The sequence below is a fragment of the Cibotium barometz genome, chromosome 33 (assembly GCF_041138505.1).
Source record: "Cibotium barometz isolate CiBa-2024 chromosome 33, ASM4113850v1, whole genome shotgun sequence".
NCBI lineage: Eukaryota > Viridiplantae > Streptophyta > Polypodiopsida > Cyatheales > Cibotiaceae > Cibotium > Cibotium barometz.
In genome coordinates this window covers 17992642-18015163 of record NC_141078.1, presented here as the reverse complement: position 1 = coordinate 18015163, position 22522 = coordinate 17992642, and the positions used below count along the sequence as shown (strand labels likewise).

Sequence of the window (22522 nt, the reverse complement as noted above, 5' to 3'; positions counted from 1 at the left end):
TAGTGGCCGCCGCTTCCCGAAAGTGGCATATTGATCTAGACCCTGCAGATGTGGACTCTGATTGGCGCATATGGGCATATGCAGCGCGGCCCTTGGCCCGGCTCCAGTGGGACCCTGGCGAGTACGAGTGGCATGATCCTTATGCATCCCCCGAGGCCACAGAGATCACCTTTTTCCAGTACACTGTTCGGTTGGGGAGACATATTTTGACAGCGAGGAGGATGGTCTCTCCAGCTGCATCGGAGCATTGGCGGCTACAGGGACTTTCACAAGAGTTCCTGCAGGATTTTTGGACCAGGCTCTGGGCTAGTCGACAGGCACGCAAGATCTCGACTTTCCAGTGGCTGGTCGCCCACAGGGGCTCTGCAGTTGGCACCTGGCTTGTCTACAGTGGTCTTCCGGCGGCCTGCGTCCGATGGGGCCACCCTTTGGAGACACAGAGACATTGCCTCTGGGATTGTCCTCAAGCGCAACAGATTTGGCTGCGGATGCTGCGCATTCTGGCCCCCCTCTCTCCAGAGGGCATGTATACGTGGGGTGTCGCTGCTTGGTCGACTTCGTCAGGGCCTGCTATGGGCTATGAGACGGAGCAGGACAGCCAGGCCATCAGATTCATTAGGGACCAGCCTCGCCTTGTTCCTTCACCGGATTTCTCGTCCGCCAGCTGGACACAGGAGAGGGATATACGATGGGAGCTCCTCAGCAGCCTCACCATCTGGTTCACCTGGAGAGCCCAGTGTTTCAGGGCCTTTGAGGGGAGACCGGAGCCACCAACAGAGACTGTCCGGGGGATTTGGCAGGAGTTGATCCACACCCTGCGAGGACAGTATGACCGCATCCGAGGCGACTCGGATGAGGCGATCTTGCGGCGCCAGGCCTTTCACACCACTTGGCGCAGCGGCCCCTTCTATACCCTACACGTGGGCTTCCCCCGCTGGCACTACAGGCCACCTGTTTGGCTTTTTCCCCCTCCTATTGTATGATATAGCCCCTCAGTTCTTTGTGCTGATATTTGTACTTTTTTGCACCTAGGGAGAGTCTCCCTAGCTGCCTTGCTTGGATCTCTGCTCTGTTTTCTTATGAACAGGAGAGAGTCTTTTGTAGCCCTACGGGCATTTTTTTTATAACTAATGAAAGGATCTTTTTTGGGGAAAAAAAAAAGGGTACAAGGTAAAGTTTCCCGTCGCTATCGTGTGAAGTTCAAGAACTGTTCACCGATGGATGCGAAGTGGATGGAGGAGGGTGACTTAGCAGATTTACCTAAGGTATTGCAGCTTTATCTTGATGCCTTTGAGTTGGAGCCGACTCTTGCTACGGCTCATTCAGGTTCAGTAGAGCATAGGTCTGGAGCATTGCCTGATGCTCAAGAGGGGGGTAGCACCTCCGCTCCCTTGTTACAGACAGGCTCAATTGTTATCTAGGAGTCGCTTGGTGACATCTTTGTATTCACCCGAAGGTACTGAGGCTGACAGTACATCTGCTTATGGGACTTCTATAATATTGTGTACTAGTCACATGAGATGGTACAGTTGGGTATGGTTCACAGTCGGCCGCCCCTTGAACTATAACTACAACTATGGACAACTCTATGGAGGGCATAAGTCTTGCGAGCAGTCCTAGAGTTGGTTTGGTTCATGGATATATGGATCGAACTCTTTGTGCATGTATGCATACACTTTTTGAGGTATTATTGTATTCTGGTGCCATTGGATCCTGGTACCATTGAGAATACTTTGGGTAATACTCTGGATTGTGTCGTGTGATGCATGTATATTGGTATGATACATCAAGTACTTTATTATGTTCATGGATGCACCACTGGGTGTGATTCCTGTTGGATGACCATGAGACATATCTGGGAAGTACTTAGTGGATGTATTGTTTGGATGCATTGAGTACCACTCGTGGGTCCTGCGGGATGCCCATGGGCGTAAGGCTTGCGAGCAGCCCTTAGACTGTTACTTTAGAGTAGGTAGAGCATTTTGAGGAGCATATTGTTTGCGAATGCATATGTGATATGTGTGTCATATGTAGAATGATGCATGGTTTTGTTTCTGACTAACACAGGTTACGTGTTTCCACTTGGTTTTAGACTTTTGTTGCAGGTACTGTAGGAACAAGCAAGAGTTGTTTGTCACTATGACGTGACGGTGTGGCCATATTGTGCAGGATGATTGATTCATCACCCAGATGCACTTCAGGGCCATTGCTTTTGTCATATGGGGAGTCTTTGCTCATAAGATGCCTTACTGTGCCATTGAGTGCAATCGAGGATGCTTTCTATTTTTCAAGAGGGGGGTATGTCACGACCCTGTGTTTTTCTCTGGACAGTATGCAAGTGTGCACGGGGACATGGTGGACAGTGTGAATGGCATCAGTTTGGAGTTGAAAAGGAAACCCATGTGTGGACAACCCCAAGTGTGAAGGGGACAAAGAGATTTTAATTTAAAAGGTTCTATAACCTTTGGTGGGCCCAAAAGCTAATTTGGGAGGTACTCCACTTTTGGAGGGTGGACACGCCTCTCTCTATTCCTCTTGCTTTTTGGGAGAAAAGGGGGCTGGCGGGCTGTTTTCAGATGCCTCCCTATTGGTTAAAAGGGGGAGGGTTGAAGAGCAGGAGACGGCGGGCTGGAGCTGCGGTGCATGTCCTCTCTCTCTCTCTTTTTCTCTCTCCAAAGACTGTCAGCTGCATGCTGAGGGCTGATACAGGCTTTTGGAAGATCTGTAGGTGAGCAGCGCTGGATTCAATCCTGGAAAAACAGCTGGTGGGAGATCTGCGCTGCTGGTCACAGGTTGCTTCTTGAAAGAGCTACAGTCGGGCTGTGCTGCAAAGTGCAGAGGCACAGCCTAGTACTTGTTTACATGCTTTTAGGAGATTAAAGTCGGCTGCTGTGCTGCTCTAGAGGGCAGAGACACAGGCCTACTTCTCTCTCTCTCTTTTTGGCTCTCAAAGGATTGGTTGGCTGCTGTGTGGCTGAGTATACAGGCGCCTATAGGACTTTTTATGGGCTGTTTTTGTTTGGCAGCAAATTCAGCTATGTGCTAGGGTTTCCGGCTGTAGGTATAGGTCAATTGAATGTGTTCCTTGGCATGGGAGTGATGCAAGCTTGCATGGCTGCATGCTCATGGAGCAGATTCGTTTTCTTCCTGCTGGAAAGGAACAGAGGGACCTACAGTTATGGGCATCTCTATGTTTCCAGATGTTTCATGAGGGAACATGTAACTAGATGTATGCCGTTGTTGGCACTATTGTTGAATGGTGCTATGAATGGTTCTATATGGAAACAGGACAAAGGTTTCAAAGGGAAACAGGCCTAAGGGTTTCACGTGGAAACAGGTCGTAGGTTTCTGGAGGAAACATGTTTATGGTTCTCCAGACGATAGGTCACATGCAAGCAAAAGGTACAGGAATGGACACATGTTTGGTACAGCCTTGCTACTGATTGGACAAGGGACAGGGAATGCATGACAGAGATGGATAGTACCCTTGGAAGGTAGAGAGGGTTGGTACAGGTGTGTCGACTGTATGGTATGCTGTGCTGTGATGCGAGTTCTCTTTTGGGAGACAGTTTGGGAGTCTGTGTTGTGATGCAGAAGCACTGGATGTGTCAGGGTGTGATGCTGTTCATAGGGTGAGAGGCTATGGATGGTTGTGGCAACCCTGATTGTGGGAGAAAGCTTCTGTATGCAAACTCAATGTGTGAGAGTCTTTTGATGTGAAAAATGGCTGGACTTGTTTGTGGATGCCGAGTGGATATGAAGCCATGATGCAGGGTCTTTGCAGGCTTCAAGAGTTTTACTGTGACGGCTGAGTTTCTAGCCTTATTGTAATCAAAGCTCTTATAATCAATTAAAGAAATACCACAAGGGGCGCCAGTGCATTTTGGGGCCAATCGGCGTCCGTGTACTGTTTGCAGGAGCACTCTAGCTCCCCCTGTTTGTTTTCCTTTTCTTGGTCCTCAAAGGTGTTGAAGTGTTTTGTGTGCAAGTTTGTTTTTGCACCGCCCTTTGGTTTTGTCTGAAGACCGAGGCCGGTTTACAGTAATCTTGCCATAGGAGCAATTTTGCAACAAGAAGGCAGACCCGTGGCGTATTACAACAGAAAGTTAAATGATGCAGAAAAAAATTATTCTGTCTACTATGACAGAGTTACTAGGGGTTATCACGGCCTTGAAACATTGGAAACCTTTTCTTTATATAAGGGAATTGACTGTGAAGACAAACCACCAAGCCTTGAAGTGGTTGCAAACTATGCCAAGTGCCCAATGGAGCGATAGACAGCACCGGTGGAGTCACTTGTTCCAACAGTTTGGCAAAATGATTAAGTACATACCGGGTAAGCACAACCCTGAAGCAAACGCCCTGAGTCGCAAAGGTAGTATTCAGACAGTACAAGAGTCCACTGTGCTAGAGATAAAAGGAAAAAATTTAGACCGTATGAAGACACATTATATAGATTGTCCAAAATTTGGAACTCCTTATAGTATGGCCCTTTATTCAGAACCGGGTCATTATACCATTCAGGACGGTTGGCTCTTTTACAAGGGTCGACTCTATGTTCTCATGGAGAAAAGACCAACACTCCTCCATGATGCCCATGATTCCCTTATTGGTAGTCATTGACCTTGGAGAAGTTAGAAAGATCGTTTTATTGGCCGAAGATGCGCAGGGACGTGTACAACTATGTTTTCACATGTTCCAATGTCAAAAAGTGAAAGTACCTCATACCAAACGAGCAAGGTTGCTTCAGCGATTGCCCGTTCCTGAGGGTCCGTTTAGCGACATTTCGATGGATTTTGTTGGACCCCTTCCCGCATCTACTGGATCTCTGAATACTCAGTGTATGACGATAGTTGACAGATTTAGTAAATTGTGTATGCTTATACCATGCAAGCAGATGGCCACAGTAAAAGATATAGCCCGGCTTTTTCTCTGACATTGGTATCCAAATTGTGGTTTGCCGCAGAGCATTACTTCAGATCGCGATCCAAAGTTTACATCTCACTTTTGGCGAGCTCTGTTCGACAACTTTGGTACCAAATTGCAATTGTCTAGTGCAGTCCATCCCTAGACCAATGGCCAAACCTAGAGTTATAATCAGTTGGCTTTCGATGTGCTTAAAGTGTACTACCATAATCAGCAGTCAAAGTGGGAGCTTCATCTCCTGTTGGCACAGGCGATTCTCAATGACACACTCATCCAGTGTTGGCACAACTCCGTATGAGGCAGCCAAACAGTTGGACGATGCCTAACGTCTTCCACGTCTCGTGGTTAAAGCCTTACATTGGACCTTCATTGCAGAATGTTCCAAAAGAGCAGCAGCCAGAAATGATTAATGAAGCAAAAGTAATAGAGCCTGAGCAGATCCTTCTACATCGTTGGAAGTATGGTTTCAAATGACGTCTTCCCCAATTTTATACAAAGTTCAAAGACCGAGGACCCCATGAAGCCATTTGGCTAGATGAAGAATTCTTCCTCGAGTATCCACAGTTATTGGCGGACTATCTCGAAGCTATGAAAGGGAATGTCACCTGCACCCATGCAATGTGGTACACAGGGACAAACTGGCTCATCAACAATGCAAGAATCATGTACATAAGTAGTACGTGTTAGGATATTTTGTCATATGTCGTGACCCCTTTGTGAGCCCCAGTCCGGGACATGTCAGGCACGAGCTACGTAGGTTAGTCTCCCAGCATAGAGGTCAGTGTCGAGTCAGTCCTCTTAACCCATTGTGGAGAATTCAACAAGTGTTCATCCTGTAGGTGCATATATATGTCAGCCATAGTAGTACTATGCTCCTAACTTGATGCACATTCTGCAATTCTGGCCAATCCTTGATGGCTTGAATCTTTGTGGGATCCATGCGTACTCCATCTTTGGAGACAATATGCCCTAAATAGTGAAGTTCTGACAAGAAGAATTCACTCTTCTTCCCATTGATGAAAAGCTTATGTTTCCTTAGCTCTTCAAAAACAATGGCAATATGCTCTTTATGTTTAGCCTCACTCTTTGAAAAAATGATAATATCATCAAAGAAAGTTCCTGTGAACTTGCAATGAGGTCTAAAAATTATGTCCATCATTCTATTGAAAGTGGCGGAAGCATTTGTAAGTCCAAATGGCACAACCAAATACTCATATAATCCAAATGATGTTCAAAAAGCCGTTTTGTGCACATCTTGAGGTACCACTCGAATCTGATGGTAGCCACACTTAAGATCAATGCGACTGAAACAAGCAACTCCTTCAAGTTTATCAAGAATATCATCGATACGACGAATCGGAAGCCTGTTCTTGATAGTAATCTTGTTAAGGGCTCTATAATCAACACACATTCTGTATGTCCCATCCTTTTTATGCACAAGTAAAACTAGAGAACAATAAGGCGAAGAACTTGGCCTTATCAACCCCTTCTCAAGTAAATCATTTACTTGAGTCATGATTTCCTCCTGTTGGATAGTACTCACCCTATAAGGAGGTCAGTTAGGAGAAGCTCCCAGAGATTATATCAATACAATGATCCTTTGGCCTCTCTGGGGGTAACTGTCCTGGTAGTGAATCAGCAAAACAATCAGCATATTCACTTAAGAAAACAATCTTATCTTGATCTATGGGAGTTACAACATCATGCTCAACATTATCACGTACAAAGACCAAGTAAGAACAAGCTAATTTCTTTATTGCCTTTGAAATAGATATATGGCTTACAATGGGAATGATACTCCCGGTACTACCCGCATCAATACAAACTTCCCTACCCCTATGAGTAAACATAACTTTCTTTTCTTTGTGCAAAATCTTGGGATCCAAACGATAATGCTAGGGCATCCCAAGTATCACATCACATCTCGTAAGTGGTGCCACGAGGAAGTCTTCATGATCCAAATATCCATGTATCTGTATGCGAAGCTTTCCAATGATGGGAGTGACCTTAACTTCCTTGCTCTCAAAGACAACATATCTGTTGAGGCATTATCAAAAAGGAATAAAGATGTTTGGTCCTTTAACTTGCCCCAAGCTTTGCATAAGATTCTGCTCTTTGGTTCATGTGCAGTGTTACCCTGAACATCGGGTATAACATTTACACTTGGTTTGGCATCCTGCACATTATTCTTTTTGAGATTTTGGGGGCATTGAGCTTTCATGTGATCTTTGCTCCCACATGTGAAACACTTCCCCTCTCATGCAATCAAAAATATGCTGTCTGGACAGCTTAGAATCATCCTTTTTACCCCTCTGAGCCCCCTTTTGCATCCTTGGACTCATTCGGCATAATCTTAGGTGGCTGTCCACCCTTTTTCTGCTCATTTCCAGCTCTGAATTTTCCCTTGTATGAGCTGAATTCTTGTCTTTTTGACACTCCCTTACCATGCAACTCCTCAGAAATAGTGGCCGAGTATATGAGCTCCTGTAAGGTGCTGTGGGGATACACTGCAAGGCTCTTTTGAATGATTCGTTGCAGCCCTGACTCAAACTTTCTTTTCTTCTCATCCTCACTAATCGTCATGAAAGGTGTGACTTTGAGAAGAATCCGCCAAAACTTTGAAACATAAGAGGAAGCAGGTTCGCCTTCATCCTGTGTTAGCCAATCCCATTTCTTTCGTACATCCTTCTCGAAGTGAGGAGGAAGGAACTGATCATAAAATTGCTCTTTGAATGCACTCCATGTACGCGCAACTGTCCTATCCAAAAGCCTTGCCATCCACCAATCACTTGCAGTCTCTTTAAGATGCATACCCACATGCCTGAGCATAGATTTCTCGGTAAATTCCTCAGTGCAAAAGGCTATTTCAAATTGCCTTATGAAAGCAAGTGCCTTGGTAGTATCCAACTTTCCATTATAGCTCTCAAATTTGATGTCCTTGTCCCCTGACTTGAACTCTTTGGCCTTCTTGCTATGACGAGCATCCCGACGCTCTAATACATCATCCTCCTTGTCATGTCTACGATGGCGACAGTACCCAGATCTAGGGCTGATTCCCGTGTAACACCTTCCACTCTAGATGGAACTTTAGGAGCAAGAACATAGAAGGTGGAGACACCACCGACAATGCATGAAGATCTTCTGCATCTCTCAAATGGGCTGAAAAACCCTCATCATCCCCACGAGCTGCATGTCGATGTACATCTCCTCGGGTTGCATGCCCCCTCGTATCTGTTGCATGGGCTGCTCAAAACACTTGCTCGGGCTGCATGCCCACTTACATCACTTGCTTGGGCTGCATGCCCTCTTACATTACTGGTGCGGGCTGCATGCCCTCTCACATCACTGGTGCAGGCTGCATGCCCTCTCACAACATCATCGGAGTTCCCTTCACGAGATAGCCTGCGAGGCTGCCGTATGAAGACCCACTTGCTCTCATCATCGGAAACAACATCACTACGGCTTTTTAAATAAGCAACAGCCAACTCTCGTGGTTTGTCGATTCCCATCTGTTGGGCGATTGCATCAAAAGTGACCACATCAGCCTAGACATGAGACTTTGATTCAATGACCCTCTGTACATCAGGATCTCTTTGCAAAGCACGAAGCACTTCAAGCTCATTCATCAAGGCATCAATATCCTGCCTATCCTTAGCCCCGGCAAGACAACGGTGGATCGTTATCCGCCAAAGCCCCAACATGATCCCTGTCTCTATCTTCTTCCCACATGCAGCGAATACGGGTGATAGAGTCCTCCACAAAATGATCAGATTGGTTGGCCATAATGTATCTTCCACCTTTTCAGAAAGAAAAGAATTTTCCGTGTCCCGGAATCGCTTTCTATCAGTTTCCCAAGTATGATACCAAATAGACTGCAAGGATGCAATAGTGCCCCTACACAGACAGGAGGGCCACGAAGTCTTTCCACACGCTTCCTGCCACTTAAACCAAAAGTAACCTCTTTCGAGGCACGACAATAAGACAAGGGCTACCTCAGAATCTGTACCACGCCGAAGCTTTGAGAGTCTTCTTTCAGCCCTAAACACCATCTAGAACATGCTGATGCAAAAACACAGACAGAAGGGAGAGTAGAGAGAGAGAGAGATGCTGGAAATTCAGTATATTCTTATGGTACAAAAAGGTACCTAATCTACAACCATAGGCTGCGTTACATAAAAGGTGGTATACACCCAAAATCTGTCCTACTCTAAGGACCCAACTCATAGGGAGTTGAATGATCATAACAATGAGCTTTCATGCCTTTATATAGGCCTCTTGGACCAACAAAGTGCTGGCCGGTCGGCCAGCAAACTGGTCACTCATAAAATCCATAAATGCAGATGCGCCTGCAGCCGCCTGTGTTCTTATCTGGTTCAGCCGACAGCTCTTTCGGTGTCTCATGTGAAGAGGCCAGTATTTTGCTGACATGGACGGGAGCCAGACTGGTGCCACCCGTGTTAACAGGATGGTGTCGTATGGACGGGAGCCAGACTGGTGCCACTCGTGTATGACCTGGACTGTGCTCTATCCATGGGATTGTCACGCCATGGAAGAGCTAGTATTCGTGCTGTGTCTTGCCTATGGGACTGTCACTCCATAGGGAGGCTCGTGCTTGGAACTGTGTCTTACCTATGGGACTGTCACTCCATAGGAAGACTAGGATTTCCTGGGAGTTCTTCCCGATCTGTGTTCCTTGCCTTGGGCTTTGAATCCGTGTACTTTCCTGTACCTTGGACCTGTACACCATCATCTGGGACTGAATCAGTGTTTAGCTTTGCTGAGCCTGATGCTCTGATACCAATGTAACGCGCGGAAGCTCTGGGAGCCTTCTTTCATCCCTAAACACTCTTGGAAACCATCTGATGCAAAACGCAGATATAGAGAGAGAGAGAGAGAGAGAGAGAGAGAAGTGCTGGAAATTCAGTATATTCTATGGTACAAAAAGGTACCTAAATCTGCAGCCATGGGCTGCCTTACATAAAAGGTGGTAACACACCAAAATCTGTCCCCTATGGGACCCCTAATGACTCACACCCCTAGTGGAGTGAATGACTAAAACAATGAGCACTTGGGCTATTTATAGCCCCTTGAAATCCATGGGGAACTGGCCGACTGCTGGTCGGCCAGAAATAAATGCATAAAATGTTATTTAATACATCCGACTCCTCCTCCTTGCGCCTGCTGCTGCCCTTATCTGCTGGTTCAGCCGACCATGTCTATGGGCAGCCGACACCTCCTGTCCTGCAGCCGACACACTTCTGGCACTGCTGATGTCAGCCGACAGTACTTCCTGGCAGCCAGCCGACTGCATCACCCCTCCATGATCCCAGTTTGTCCTGCTCCAAGTCAACCACAGATGCTACAACTGAGGTTCCTAAATTCTGGTTCTTCTCTTTATCTGGCTGCCTCTTCTGGATCTAGTCCTGAGAATGTCCATGGCATCTATGATGCACACGACATGTACATATTTTGCTCCCTCACTTATGAGACTTCTAGTGTCTCTTGCTTGGGACTGTTTTGCTTCACTATATTCAGCATAGTTGCTCCATATCTCTCTCTCTCTCTCTCTTGCACTCTCTATTCAGCACACTCTAGTGCCCCTTTGCTTCCGCTCTGTGCACTCTTTCAAACATGTGGACATGCTAATCCACCTTTTGGAACAGTAAACATCCAAGGTTAATATTAGGATTTTACACAAGGCAATTGGAGGACATTCACTGGCGATTTGGCATTTATGTCTATTTTTGCATTTGATTTGTCCAAAGACGTAGGCGACAGCTATGCTGCATTGGGCTGCAGCATAGGGATAATTAGTAGCCTATAAATAGGCAAGATCACTTCCTTTTGTAATCATTTGATTCCTCATAGGTGTTGGAGTATGCCCAGGCGGAAGCATAGACAAAGGAAGAGAGAGAAGAAGGATACTCCATTTCGATGGACCCCTATGTGCCAAAGCACCTTTGATAAGGTAAAGGTTGTGTTGGTAACAAATCTTGTTTTGAAGCTACCAGAGTTTGGCAAGCCTTTTGAAGTTATCACCGATGCCAATGGATTTGCTATTGGTGAATCCTAATGCAAGACAGACGTCCCATAGCAAATGAATCCTAAAAGTTGAGGCCACACGAGAGAAATTATGCTATCCATGACTAACAACTACTTGCAATAGTGCATGCTTTAAAGCTTTGGTGTGTTACGACCCTGTGTTTTTCCCTCTGGACAACAAGCAGGTGGGCACGGGCACGGGATGGACAGTGTGGACAGGCATCAGTTGGATATAAAAAGGAAACCCATATGTGTGGCCAGCCCAAGTATGAAAGGGGACAAAAGGGATTTTAAAGTTTATAAGGTTTAATAACCTTTGAAGGCTTAAAAAAATATTATTATTATTTTTATATAAGCATGCGTTTTTGCTAACTCTGCTTTTGGCCTTTGGAGAAAAAGCGGAATCGCATCTTTATAAAGGAGCGAAGGGTGGCGGAATCGTATGCAGGTCGTCGGGTGGTCATCATGTGGCATGTGGTTCACGAGGGCGCATCACCGTGGAGCAGGCCACGTGCGGACGCCAGGCTGCTACGCGCATGGAAACAGCCAGGTGGGCTGCGAGCGCCAGTAGGGCTACGAGCACCAGGCGAACTGGTCAGCAGAGAGTGCAAGATGGGCAGTTTGTAGGCGGCCACAAGAGCGCACAGCTGAACAGCTCTCTCTCTCTCTCTTCACAAGCAGATGGGCTGCAGGAAAACGCACAGCCGAGAGGTTTATCTCTCTCTCTCTCTTGGCAAGTAAGAGGAACTGCAAGTGGCGCCAAATTCAGAGTGCAGTTTTCTCTTTCATCTTCTCTTCACGGGTAGAGGAGTGCACGGCCAATAATGGAAGCAGGGGTGGAGACTAGAGATCAGTTTCTCTTTCTCTCTCTCTCTCCCTCTCTCTGTGGATTGCAATCCCTAGTGCGTGGATATTGTTCTCTCTCTCATCGTGGATTGCAGGCCTTGTTTACGGGATTGGGATACAGAGGATCAAGCTAAGATGCAAAGGATGATGTTCTTGGAAGCGATGTGTTGTTGCTCTTCGTCTTGGACTTATGTGTATTCAGGGATTGCTTGACACGTCCTCTATCTTTTCTCTCTCTAGGTTTTGGCAACCGTGCTTGGATGGCATATCTGTCACATGGAAACAGGACATTAGTTTTTCAAGAGGAAACAGGACTTTGGTATCAAGGAAACAGGCCTATGGCTATGGGATACAGGTCTATGGTTTATCGGATACAGGTCTTTGGTTTCATATGGAAAGCATGTCTCTGGATTCATGTGAACAGGTTCTAGTTTTCTCGAGGTTCATGCAAGCTGTGACTATAGGGAAGGACATATGGTTTGGTACAGCCCTACTGATGTTTGGGAAAGGGTTTGTGGAATCCATGGTAGAGATGGAGAAGACCTTTTCAAGCAAGGAGATGTTGTACAGGTGTGCCTTCTCTATGGAATGCTTTGCTGTAATAACAAGAGTTCTTATTTGGAAGTCCTGGGTGAAAGCTTCGAGGGATCCTATTGATAGACGATTCTACAAGTTGTAATTTGTACTCAAATTTTGTTCCAAGTAAAGAAATACCGCAAGGGGCGCCACTGCGTTTTGGGGCCAATCAGTATCCTTGTACTATTTGCAGGAGCACTCTAGCTCCCCCTGGTTGTTTCCCTTTTCGAGGTTCCCATGGGTGAGGAAGTGTTTTATGTGCGAGTGTTTGTTTTTGCACCGCCCTTTGGTTTTGTCTGAAGACCGAGGCCGGTTTACATGGTGACATTATCTTCTTGAGCAAAAATTCACCTTAATAACTGATCATAGGAGCTTAAAGTGGATCTTCACTCAAAGTGATCTCAATATGAGGAAAAGAAGATGGATGCAAACTCTTCAAGAGTTCGACTCTGTGTCAGAATTATGTACGTATGTGCCAAAGTGAGAATGCCGGAAGGAGAATGTCACCATTTGCAAGGGACGCCCACCCGTGAACCATGCGAATGCGATGTCTTTTGGCTGAGTTTGTGGCATGTGAACACATGGTAAGTATCATTTCTAACCTTATTTTTATTTGCAAAGGTTTTATAACCTTAGGAGTCCACAGTCACTTTAAATACTGGGCTGCCCGTTGGCAAGTGCTCGAGGCCCAGTTCCTTAACTCTTGTCTAGCCAGCCTCGTGGGCACCCTCACTCCCTTTCTCATCCACGTGAGGCCATTTAATGGCTTGGGCAGTGCCCACCCTATACTTAAGGGGGCACTACCACGTGGCAGGCGAGGATTGGACCCCTTCCATCCCCCTTCACCAACCTATCCCACGAGTGCTTCTCCCTCTCTCTCTCTCTCTCTCATTGGAAAAGAAGCACATCATTGCTGGGCTATCCTTCTACAAGTCGACTTTCTCTCTCTCACACACAAGATTTCCCCTTGGCTGGTGTACATGCTGTGTTCCTATTGTATACCTGTTGTTGTAGCTGCCTACTGGACCTATTGTATCTGCTCTGTACCTTGTTGTACCTGTTGTGTACTTGTACTTGATGTAGCCACCTATTGTACCTATCGTACCTGACTATGTACCTATTGTACTTGTAGCCGCCTGATGTACTTGCTATACCTGACTATGTATCTACTATACCTACTAAAACCCAATTGTACCTGCAAGTACAAGCTAAAGCCCTAACTATACTTGCAAAGTACAAGCTAAAAACCTAACTACGCCTACAAGTACATGCTGAAACCTACCTGTTTGAGTAACTGCTATTGACACCAAGTACCAATACCTGCTCGTATACTTGTACATGTGCAAGTACTTGTTTGAGTACTCACACTAGGGAGGCTTGAGCCACGTATGGTCTCTACGAGGGTGTGAGTCAAGCTCTAGTACAAGAGCGCCTATTTGTGCGTGGTCTCGGAACGACAATTTTCGCGTTCACTCCCCTCTAGGTATATGAGATTGGTGGCCAAGCTACTTTGACTCATTCGATGAGTCCGACATCGATAGTCTACTCCGACATACTTTTGTTTGGGTAACTGGTCTTCATGCTTGCATTGCATTGGATTATTTGGCAAGGCCCAGGCAAGATTTTGGAACTTTGTACAAATTAAAATACTCCAATAATATACTCAATATTGAGGGGGGGTTGCCCCGTTCGCGGCCCCAGAAGTGATGTCATTGTGCAGTTCTAATTTCAGCTTTGTTATTTACTTTGATGCAATGTCCATTGCTTAAGTGTTGACGTGCTATCTATTTCACAAGACAATATCCAGGAACGTCACACCTAGCCTGGTGTATTACAATGGTATCAGAGCACCGTTGTTTCCCTCTCCTTAGTGGGGAAACAATCGTTTGGCATTTAGGATACCATGTGAAATTGCCGTCATACACAACGGACAGCCAGGAAGTGCCGAATTCTCGTGGCCATTCAACTCGTACCCATGCATCAGATGCTTTGCAAAACAAGTACATGCCTTCCGCCCATGAAGTGGCTAAACACATGGGACAGCACTCTCGTGGGAAAGAGAAAATGTATGAGGAAGACCCTAATGTGTTAAGGGCTGAGATTGAGCATGTCAAGAGGCATTTGTATGCCAAAGAAGCAGAGCTGAAATTGTTGCATGAGGATCCCCAGGTGTCACATGCACCTTGCACTCGGGTACACAGTGACACACTGGCATGATCATCAATGCAACATTTGTTCAGAAGTAAAACCTTTTTCTAGGAATATTTGTCGTATGTTAGGACCCCATTGTGGTCAGTCTCCGAGCCATACAGGTCAGTTTGGAGTCAGTCCTCTTAACCCACTTGGAGAATTCATCAGATAGGTGCATTTAGCACTCAGCCTTAGCATGTAGTTGCATTAGCAAGCATGTAGTTGCATCGTAGATATAACTATGGGCCAGCCCATAAGGGGAAAAAACAGGCCATAGGGGGTAAAGGCAGCCAGTCGGCAGCCTGTAGGTACCCATACTTGCAGTCGGCCAGCAATAGATGCCTTAGTGCATCAGTCAGCCAGCATCAAACCATTCAGCATCAGGTCGGCCAGGGTGCTATCAGTCAGCCAGGCCTCAGGGGCAGCAAAAGCAAAAAGCGCAACATTTATTGTTGCTAAACTATGTTTTTTGTCCAAGTCTGCTGACCGACAGCAACTGGTATGAACCGACCAGCAGCTAGTTCCATATATAAGCAGTCACCTAAATTCAGCATTAATCATTCAGATTTTCAGTAAAGTCTCAAGCAGTGAGACATTTTTCAGTAGTAAATTGGCAGAAAAACTCCTTCCTCTCGAGGCTGTCATTGAAGCTCCTCTTCCATTATCAGCCAGCATATGTGCAGTCCTACAGCTATCTGGACTTGCATAAGTGGCCCTGAAGAGTCTTCTACGGAGCCCTTGGATTGGTGGATACACAACCAACGTACGTTCTTCCTCGTCCTTGCGTTGGGCAATCATATCGCTTGTTCTCAAGCATCGTACAGCAGTTCTCCGAAGAATTTTTATAAGCAAATACTCCTCCTTGAAAGGGGAAGGGGGCCGGGCCGGGCCCGCGGGGGGGGGGGGGGGGGGGAGGGGGGGGGCCATGGTGGTAGTGGGTAAATTGGGACCCAATACTATGTCGTCTACTTCTCTTTTATTCTCTTCTCTCTCTACTCTGTGAATTGGATGCTAAAGATCTCACCACATAAAGGTATAAAGAAGGCCCTATTGTGCATTACCACGATCAACCTCAGTGCATGTAACATTGGTATCAAAGAATCAGAATGGGGACCCGACTCAACTACCTAAAGAAGTGAGAGCATCCAGTGGATGGTAATACTGGAGTATGGGAAAAACACCCAGGCCTCCACCATGTCGGGAGAGACATCGCATCAAGAAGAAAGCCAGCAGGAGGTTATGGAGGCACAAAGTTTCCAAAGCGATACACCAAAAGAAAGTACGCTTCCCCCAAGCAGAGAAGAGTTCCTAAGAATCATGATGGAGCAAAAAAATTCATCGAAGATGCAGCTTGCCGCAGAAAAAGATAAGCCAAAAGAAGGCCTGTCAAATCCAGCACAAATGTTCTTTGGTCTAGAGGAACAAAGAAGAAAAGACGACGAAAGACGTGAAGAAGCAAGAAGAAAAGATGAAAAAGAAAAAAATGACGCAGAACAAAGACGTGCGAAGGAAGCCACACGCAAGTATGAGAAAGACCAGCGCGGTCGAGAAGCCGCCAACCGAAGACTCAACTAGGAGCATCTGCATACGATGGCATAGATTCTGGCATCCCTCCCCAAGATGGTGCCAAATACCTCGTCCTCCACCGCCCCTACCACCACCGTCATACGAACCTCTCCAAATTTTGGTAAGTGTGATTATGCTACTGTTACTCAATTCATTCATCAATTTGAAGCACATTTTCCATGAGCTAAAATTACAGATCCACAAGACAAGGTCCATGTGGTAGCACCCCAACTCGCTGGGAAAGCTGTTACTCGGTGGCAGCATTGGTCACAACTTCACACAGACCCCCTCACAAGCCAATTCCAATTTGATTGGGCTACTTTCGTGGCTGACCTCAAGGCCCGTTTTCTTCCACCACAGTATATGACCAATCTTGAGGACGAGTTTTACAAACTCAATCAAGGTGGTTCCCCTGTTTTGACCTATTCCAACAAGGTCATTACCACAACATAGCAGTTGGGTATATCGGAAGAAGATAAGCTAAAACAGTTCATTAGAGGTTTAGACACAAACATTAGGTACCCAGTTAGGAATTTTGAGCCTCAAACTTATGCATGGGCACTGACCCTCGCTCCGAATCAACAACTCATGCTGAACGGAGGTAAGCCCAAGCAAGTATAGTCTAATCCTACACCCCACCAGCAATCATCTACCCAACAGTCATCTACCCAGGGTAAGGGGGCTCAAAACAACAAAGACCAAAAGGACCAAAAGAAAAATTCTCAGGGTCAATCAGGCAATTAGAAAGATTCTATGCCAAAGAAGACTCCTGAGAAAAAGCTAAGGAGGGCATCACTAGAGGTTACCTCCAACCGGATGAACAGACACGGTCCAGGGCAGAGAACCGTTGTTTCTTCTGCCACCTGTGGGATAGGGGAAGAAAGATTGCACTAAGTTTCAGGGTGAAAAGTCTGCCAAGGCATCCACTTCCACAGTAGCGGCCATAGCAGCCCATCCACACCTCCACATCAGCCTCTAATGCCGTTCAACTATTGTCCGCTTTGAATTCGGTGCCACCAGTAATATTTGATGATATGCAAGAGGGTGAGACTAAGGGACACAAGAAGGCTCTCATCCGTGCCTAAGGCACTGCAAGGGGATAGCAATTCATTGTCCTCTTTGACATGGGCAGTTGTGAGGATGCCATCTCTCCACAGTTGGCAAACAAGATGAGTTGTACCTTGGTTTCTTATCATACACATGGCCTTATGAGTTGTACCTTGGTTTCTTATCATTTAGATGTGGACGGGTTTACACATGGTCTGCATACACACCTCTCTCATAAAGCTCAGTAGTTTGAGTTTCAGGTTCAAAAGGCAACATTCCAACGGGATTTCCCTGTTTCTCCTCTTATAGGGTGTGACATGATCTTCGGGATCCAGTGGTTTAGACAGTATGCACCCATTCTTGATTGGAGGCATGACACTCACTATCGTTGAATGTTTTCCTTAGCCCATCATGATTCGCGGGGATTGGAGCATTCCTGAAATACCACTCATTTTCCACATTCAGGCCCAACGAGCCATAAGAAAAGGGGCAGAGTGTGCGTTGATATATGTCCGCTCTCAATCTAATGCAATTCAAACAGCACCCGTAGTGGATGGTTGGTCTTTTGTCTCAATACGACAACATTATGCTGCAAGATGACCTTCCACCCAGTAGACCTGAGGACGACCTTCCACCCAGTAGACCTGAGGACCATCGCATAGAGTTGGTTCCTGGTTCAGAGCCTCCCAATAAGTTCCCCTACCGCCTTTCTAAGGCATTGGAGAGCGAGCTTGAGCACCAATTATCCCAACTACTCCGGTCTGGGTATTTTGTGTATCCGTACCCTTTATTTATGATGTAATAAGTGACTTTCTCTCTCTTAACTCTATAGCATAATTAGTAATCTAATTTATCCCTAAAATTCAATTATTTAAGTCACTTTAAATCTAATCTCTCTTATAAAGAATTTATTCATTTTGAATCCTAAAACATTATTGATTTACATGTGCATGTGCATTTTCTCTCTCTACAATTATTGATTCAAGTCTAGACTATTCTTCTTAATTCTAAAGTTGGGTCAATTTTCTTAGCCTAACCACCTTAGATTAATCTATGTGCAAAAAACTTAATTGTGTATGGTGTTTAAAATAAATTAATTCTTCAATATGATGTAAGGCTAATGTGCTACATTATAGTCAATGAATTCTCTAGTTTTAGGGTATGTGCAAAAACTTTATCCATCTCAAAAAATTAATAAAATATTCAATCTTAACCCACCTTAATCTAATTTATATTCTTGTGAGAAAAAAAGGGTCAATTTAGGCTATTAAAGCCTTTTTGGTTATATAGCCTTAAATAAATCATACCCTAAGGTGGAGATAGACCTTCCTTGAGTAATGTGTACTATTTAGACAGAGAAAGTCGGTTCTTGAAAAACAACCAACCATCCTGTATACTATAGTGGCTTGGTTCTAAACTAAGGCCAACTGATACCTCCCCCACACACGTGTGCACGTGGTGTCTCCGAGGATTCCATGTGCACAATTATTGGAGAGAAATTTGTGTCTCAATTTCTGTGTGTTTTTCTCATAGGTATCTGATATAAGATTATGATGAAGCTTTGGCGATACCATTGGCTCTTGTGCTTGTATTCGATTTATGGTTTATTTGTATCAGTGAATATCTGGCAAGGCCAATTGGGAGTATGGATGATTTCTATGGACATTCTTTATGGAAGTTGTGAACTTTTGAACTATGTAAGACTTCATGGTTTCGGATCTTGGGACTATACAAGAAGTTATAGTCCCAAGAAGTTATGGATTATATGACTCCACTTAGAGTTGAGGACAGCTGTCGAAGAGAGGAGAAATGTCACCATTTCTGAAATTTACGAGATTTATAAGCATTTTTCAATATTTCTCACACTTAGCAAGATTTATGGACTTTTTAAAAGTGTGGCCGCCCGAGTGTACGACGTGTATGAACTGCACGAACGCCTTGTACAGACCGTCCAGAACACCTAAAACTGCCTCACTAACCTGAAAGGATTCTATTGCCTGGAAATCAGCAAATCAGGCTGTAAGACTAGTATCATCCATCCCATGGTTTTTCTCATCGTCATGACCATGCGTGAAGTGGTGGCTATCAGCAATCAGGTTATAAATAAATTTTATGGCTAAAAGCATCTATCCCATGGTTTTTCTCATTGTCATGACCATGTGAGAAGAATCATTTAGGGTATTGGATCATGTGAAGAAAGTTTCCCAGGTCACCCAAACACTTGTGGGCGTGGTATTCTTGTGAGGATTTGACATAGAGATTTGATTCTTGGACTCTTACGCAAAGGCAGAAGAGTATAGGAAAACATCTTTGGGAATTCTCACTCAGGGTGGGGTGGATTGGAAACTATCAGGCTAAGTGACTGGGAATCACCGAGGCTTGCTTATTTGATGGAATAAAATCCTTCAGAGGAGGGGTTGACCCATCTTTCCAGCCCCTACTGTGGTGTCTAGTGTTTAAGTATGGCTGTGGTTTTAAGTGGATAAATTATGTGCCCTTATTTTTAGTGCTAGATTGCATTGATAGTCACATGTGAACCCCCGGACTTGTTACACATTCCAAGAAGTCGAGTCAACAGTCTAAGTGCGTATTCTGCATACAGTCAGCATGTGCATAATGCATCCAATAATAATCAATTGATGTAGAAAACTTCGTTTTTGATGTGCGTAATCTACACTCATATATATGGAAGGCTATTCTTAACAGTATTTGCATCTATGTATGAAGGAACGTGAGCCAACAATGGTCAGTTCATGTGGCAGCGACTGACTGCTGTTATGCTACTGTAGGAGTGAATTAGCAATGTGCCACGTGCATGAAATAAATCTGGCATAGTATCTTAGAAATATCACTGCCTGCAGGATGCAACAGATTGTATGCTTGAAATGAGGGAAAAAAATACCAGGCTTTTGTGACATATCTACCACAATCCACTGCAGAGGACCAAAGGAAGATAAAAACCAAGGTGGCGTTTTCGCAACTGTCCCTAACTGCTATCCTCTCCCCAAGTCCAGGTTCGTTACGTCCATGCCACTTAAGTAACTGAAGCAAGAGCTTATGGAGTCTATGGAGGCCAAGTAGATCTAGCACACAGCCGGCTTTGGAAATGAGCAAGATAAACAAGCAAATCATCAACAGAGTGGTAAGGTGCTAGAAACTGGCCTTCCCTTGAATGTCATCATGGACAGAGAGATTGGGCTGTTAAAGAGGCTTTTCAATAGTGGGGGGTAAAACAGGGCTGGCGTCCTGTAATCGCATGATTGGGTCTCAATTCCTGAAGATGATAATTTAATCTCTCTCTCTCTCCCACTCTCTCTCTCTCCCAAGACTCTTGCATTTCTCCTCTCTTCTAGAGCTCCCTCTTCCACATGTCATCAGATCTTTTTGTTGTTTTCTAGATACTTCATACCACCTACTTTGGAGGGGACCATCCAGTATGGTTTTACAGCCATGCCTCTCTTCCGTATCTTTTCCTTGTGTCCAGAAAATCTATCTCATTTTTCCCCAAAAAGGTTCATCTTGCCTCTTACCTCCCATTGAATGAGACAATGTTGCTCCACCCTAGGCAATCCTAATAAAGCTTGAGGGTCTCCCTATGGGCAGTGGGTTGGAAAAGCTGCTGATGTTTTCTTAAACTGGTATCATGAAGTATCTAAACTTGATCAATCCCGCCTGTTTTCTGGCAAAGTCCAAGATAAGGTGGTATCATACTGACCCAGAGTGATGGACATGCCTCGCTTTGCCAATTCCGTGGCTGTTGCCTTCCCAATACCTGGCGCAGATTGCAAAATAAGTAGTCAGGCGTGGTGAAGGAGTTGGACTCAATTCAAATAAGGACCTGGGTTCGAACCCTAGAAAAACGCAGTCCACCATCACTAAGAATAACACATAAACTACATATATGCATAAATATCTTAAGACAGCCACAAATGAGGTGCAAGCTCACCACAATTGCCACCGGTGATGATAACGTGGCGCTGAACATTGGAGTTGTTATCATGAGCAGCTGATAGCAGCACAGAAGCTCTTCTTCTGCCACCCTTCACAAGTTGGGAGCTCTTCTTCTTCAAAGCACAACCAAGCCACCTACTCTCTCTCTCTCTCTCTCTCTCTCTCTCTCTCTCTCTCTCTGCGCGAGCAATGGACAACAAAAACCAAAACAGAACGCAGTTACCTGGAAGAGTGTAGATAGTTTGTTGGTCCATTGGTGCTGTGGAATCGCAAGACGTGATTTTGGGGCCTGACCAAGACTAGCGCTGTCCATGGCGCTACCCGCGCCGTGCATCGAGAATGCCTTTTATGTTTGGCTAAAAACTTCACTCCCGTGAAAAAAGAAATAGACCATTTTCTATCCAGTATGAAAAATATGGCATTCTCCTAAATGCTTGAGTTACATACTGCATTTTGCCTTAAAGAGGAAAAATTTGGCTTCCTCACAATTCAGTAATTTTCTTGGAGTTGGAGTGTAAAACGTTCACAAGCTACACAGTTTTTAAAAACCCCTCCGAAACTGCCTAAACATGTTGCATGATCCCTTGCACTCTAACACCATGTTTTTACCTACAAAAACAAACATCTCTAGCCTTTAAGAAAACTTCAAAAAGCACTTTTAGAGGTGCTATCATCTCTTGAGTGTACTTATCTTGGAATATGATGAGATTAGCGAGCACCAAAAAAAAAAGAGACTAAAAAGAAAGTAACTGCAAATTCACATAGGTAACTTAATATGTCTAGTGGATATTTCCTCAATATAGCAAGTTGCAAATTGAAATTTGAGTCCCAAATGTTTTTCTATTAAATAATTTCGTTAAGTGGTAGAGGACTTTAGGTTTGAAGCCTGAAACCTTAAGGTGGGAAAGGATTGACACGTGCTCAATCTTCCCGATTTTGTGAAATTTTCTAAGAGCAAACGCCTCTCTCTCTTTCTCTGGAAACACCACCCAGATTCTCTCTCTTTGTCATGGATCTAATTTTCTAGGAAGATAGAATTTAAAAGAAACTTGCAAGAATTTATTTAATTCAAATAACTCATCAATTATCTCATGCTCAACACTTTTAAAAATTGAATACCAATTGAATAAAGTAAACAAAAATTAAATTTGCAACAACAAGAGTTAGGGATAGAAAATACCACACAAGACAAGATTGGGTGCAATCTCCCCCCCTCCTGCATGTAGCTCCACTTCCATGACATGAGTATTTAGAGAATTGTATTCATAAAAATAGCCCAAGGAGCTAATAATAGTTGTGTGTACAAATTTGGGCTTGCTTTTCCCACTTTCGGGTATTGCTTCACATATTATTAATCATATGAAAGTTCCTAAGGTTT

General features: G+C 44.8%; 1 protein-coding gene across 8 annotated transcripts in view; it reads right to left on the bottom strand.

Moving 5' to 3' along the window:
* The window catches only part of LOC147619370 (uncharacterized), an 87442-nt gene extending 65880 nt beyond the window's left edge, over positions 1–21562 (bottom strand). For 3 of the 8 annotated variants that reach the window (XR_015261844.1, XM_086773002.1, XM_086773003.1), the window contains exons 1-3: positions 21368–21562; positions 21140–21257; positions 20909–20965 (exon numbers count right to left, since the gene is read on the bottom strand). Coding sequence is in view for 7 of the 8 variants with exons in the window: in XM_086773002.1 (XP_086629128.1) it covers positions 20909–20965; positions 21140–21257; positions 21368–21478 (286 nt within the window). In the remaining variant the exon portion in view is untranslated. The remainder of the gene's footprint in view (positions 1–20908; positions 20966–21139; positions 21258–21367) is intronic. The other 5 variants (XM_086772998.1, XM_086772996.1, XM_086773000.1 and 2 more) reach the window with 5 other exon arrangements.
* Positions 21563–22522: the final 960 nt, after the last annotated feature.